Here is a 3,209-nt window from a genome sequence, read left to right as displayed (position 1 = left end):
GCAGCAGGCCACCGTTTCGGCTCCGTAACAGCAGCAGCAGCAGAAACACATGCTGCTGCTGCTGCAGCAGCAGCAGCAGCTGCTGCTGCTGCTGCTGCTGGCCCAGGCTTCATAGCTGCAGCAGATGCTGAAATTGTCTGCGCCGTGCTGCAGCTCTGCTGCTGCTGCTTGGGGGAGAAGCAGCACAACCCGTTGCTGCTGCTGCTGCGAGGCGTTGCTGCATGCAGCAGCAGCAGCAGCAGCATGGGGCTAATCATAGATCTCACCCAACACCCAGACGAAAGATGCAGACTCAGGGTAAACCTGCTGCTGCTGCTGCTGCTGCTGCTTCTGCTGCTGCTGCTGCTGATGCTTCTGCTGCTGCTGCTGTTCGAGGTTCGTGCTGCCACTCAGGCGATGGCAGACTCCATGCGTGCTTCAGCTGCTGCTGCTGCTGCTGCTGTTGTTGTTTTTGCTGCTGCTGTTGCTGCTGCGGCTGTTGCTGCTGCGGCTGTTGCTGCTGTCTTGAGGGAGCGCCTTGGACACTGCAGCAGCAAGTTGCTGCTTGTCTTTCATTTTGTTGCTGCAGGCGCTGCTGCTGCTGCAGCTGCTGCTGCTGCATGCGCCGGCGACTCTCAGGAGGCAGGTTGCTGCTGTTGCTGTTCGTGTTGGCCTGCTGCTGCCGTTGCTGCTGCGGCTGTTGCTGCTGCTGCAGCGAGGCGATGAACAGCAGCAGGAAGTGCAGCAGCAGCAGCAGCAACTGCAGCAATGGCGGCAGCGGCGGCAGCAGCTTGCTGCGAAGCAAGACACAGCAGCAGCAGATGACTTTGCTGCTGCTGCTGCTGCTCCTGGCAGCAGCAGCAGCAGCTTGCTGGTGCTGCAGGGTAAGCAGCAGCTAGTGCAGCAGACGGAGGAGTCGCTGCTGCTGAATGTGCTGGCGCTGCTCTGTGGTGAGCCTGCTGCTGACTGCAGCAGCAACAGCAGCAGCAGCAACAACAACAGCAGCAGCAACAGCAGCAGCAACAGCAGCAACAGCAACCAACAAGCTATGCTGCAGGTGCTTCAGCTGCTCCCACCCTCTGCTTTGCTGCAGCTGCAGCAGCCCGCCGCCCCACTACACTACAGCAGCAGCAGCAGCAACAGCAGCAGCAGCAGCAGCAGCAGCAGCAGCGATTTGGGCGGCGCGCTTTGCCCCGTCGTAGGGAGATGGGCTGCAGCGTCGGAGGAACGTCTGCTGCTAGGATGGGAATGCAGCAGCAGCAGCAACAGCAGCAGCAGCAGCAGCAGCAGCAGCAGCGCGGTGCTGCTGCCGCACTGCAGCAGGTGGAGTGCTCCTATGAAATGGCGTCTGTTTGCTGCTGCACTGCAGCAGGCAGTTCTGCAACAGCAGCAGCAGCAGCGGCTCAGGGACAGCAGCAGCTATCTCTCGGCCTTGCTGCTGCTGCTGCAGCAGCAGTGGGAAGGTCTGCTGCTGCTGCGCGGCCTCTGTGGCGGGGTGTATGTGGAGCTGCTGCAGGATGACTGGAAGTCTCTCTTGCTGCTGTACCTGCAGCAGCAGCAGCAGCAGCAGCAGCAACAGAAGCAGCAGCAGCAGCAGCAACAAAAGCAGCAGCAGGCGGTTCCGAGTTATCAGAGCTTCCTTCGGCTGCCGCCGGGCGTTGGCGGCGGTGGCAAGCAGCAGCAGCAGCAGCAGCAGCAGCAACAGCAGCAGCAGCAGCAGCATTGGGGTGTACAGAGACCTCCCTTGCCGCCTGCTGCACTGCAGCAGCTCCTCCGTCGCTTGGCTGTGCTGCAGCGCATGCAGCGGCGGCGTGCTGCAGCAGCAACTGCTGCCTGCAGCAGCAGCAGCAGCAGCAGCAGCAGCAGCAGCGGGGAGGGATGGGGCTGGGAGTTGCTGGACCTCCACTTCTTGGGAGCCCACCGAGACAGCAGCAGCAGCAGCAGCAACAGCAGCAGCAGCAACAGCAGCAGCAGCAGCAGCAGAACAGTTTCAGGAGAATGCCAGCTGCTGCGCCTTAACTCAACACCATCAACAGCAGCAGCACCGGCTACTGCTGCTGCTGCTGCTGCTGCTGCTGCTCGCCTTGCTGAAGGAGCTGCATGCAGCCTGCTTCGGCGCGGCAGCGAGCAGCTGCTGCTGCTGCAGCACTCTGCTGCAGCAGAAGTTGTAAATGATCCTCTAGCCATGTGCAATGTAGGCTACAGTTGCTGTTGCTGCTGCTGCTGCTGCTGCTGTTCTGTTTTGGCGTGTGCCTTTGGTTGCTTACCTGTGCTGCGGTTGCTGCCAGCGCTGCTGTGTTTTTTGCTTGTGCTGCTGTTGCTGCTGCTGCTGTTGCTGCTGCTGCTGTTGCTGCTGCTGCTGTTGCTGCTGCTGCTGTTGCTGCTGGCCTTGCTGCTTTCGAGTTTGCTGCTGTTCCTGCTGCTGCTGCAGTTGACGAGCTTGCTGCCGAATGCATGCGCTGCTGCTGACTTGCAGGCGGTGGTGCAGCAGGTGCTGCTGCACTCAGCTGCTCCCGGTGCTGCATTCTTGCCGCTGCTGCTGCTGCTGTGGCAGCGGCTGCTGCAGTGCTATCCCCAGGCGCTGCAGCTTCATAGCAGCAGCAGCAGCAGCAGCAGCAGCAGCAGTCTTGTGCAGCCTGACCCGTTCCAAACAAACTCAGCTTTTGCTGCTTGCGACTCGGCTTCTGCTGCTGCTTCTGCTGCAGCAGCAAGTGCGTTCTGCATACCAGCAGCAATACCAGCAGCAGCAACAGCAGCAGCAGCAGCGGCAGCAGCAGCAGCACAGGGTCCATGCGTCGACGGGATTGAGGTTGCTGTTGCGCTGCTGCAGCAGGGGGGGTTGCTGCCTCCAGCAGCGCGCTGCTTAGCACTGAACGTGTTGCTGCTGCTGCTCGCTGCAGCAAAGCAGCAGCAGCAACAGCAGCAGCAGCAAGCGGCCTGGCTGCTGCTGAGGTCCAATGGTCATTCGATGCTGTTGCTGCTGCTGCGCGCATTCGTCGCCCAGGAGCTGCAGCGGCTGCACCGCAACGTGCAGCAGCAGCAGAAGCAGCAGCAGCAGCAGCCGCAGCAGCAGCAGCAGCAGGAATGCGCAGCAGTTCCTTGCAGCAGCAACCACCACGCAGCTTCAGAAGTGCTGCGGGCAATGCTGGGCTTGCCTAAAGCAGCAGCAGCAGCAGCGAGAGCAGCAGCAGCAGGGACTGCAGCAGATGCAGCAGCAGCAGCAGCTGCTG

General features: G+C 61.5%; 1 protein-coding gene across 1 annotated transcript in view; it reads left to right on the top strand.

Moving 5' to 3' along the window:
* The window catches only part of EMH_0059900 (uncharacterized protein), a gene marked incomplete at both ends in the record, with an annotated part of 5,883 nt that overhangs the window by 1,081 nt on the left and 1,593 nt on the right, over positions 1 to 3,209 (top strand). The window contains 2 exons of the mRNA XM_013497728.1: positions 569 to 2,173; positions 2,456 to 3,209. Coding sequence (XP_013353182.1) covers positions 569 to 2,173; positions 2,456 to 3,209 — 2,359 coding nt within the window. The remainder of the gene's footprint in view (positions 1 to 568; positions 2,174 to 2,455) is intronic.

The sequence above is a fragment of the Eimeria mitis genome, genomic scaffold, assembly GCF_000499745.2.
Source record: "Eimeria mitis Houghton genomic scaffold, Emh_scaff2885, whole genome shotgun sequence".
Taxonomy (NCBI): Eukaryota; Apicomplexa; class Conoidasida; order Eucoccidiorida; family Eimeriidae; genus Eimeria; species Eimeria mitis.
The sequence above is the reverse complement of the archived record's forward strand: the minus strand, read 5'-3'. Positions and strand labels throughout refer to the sequence as shown.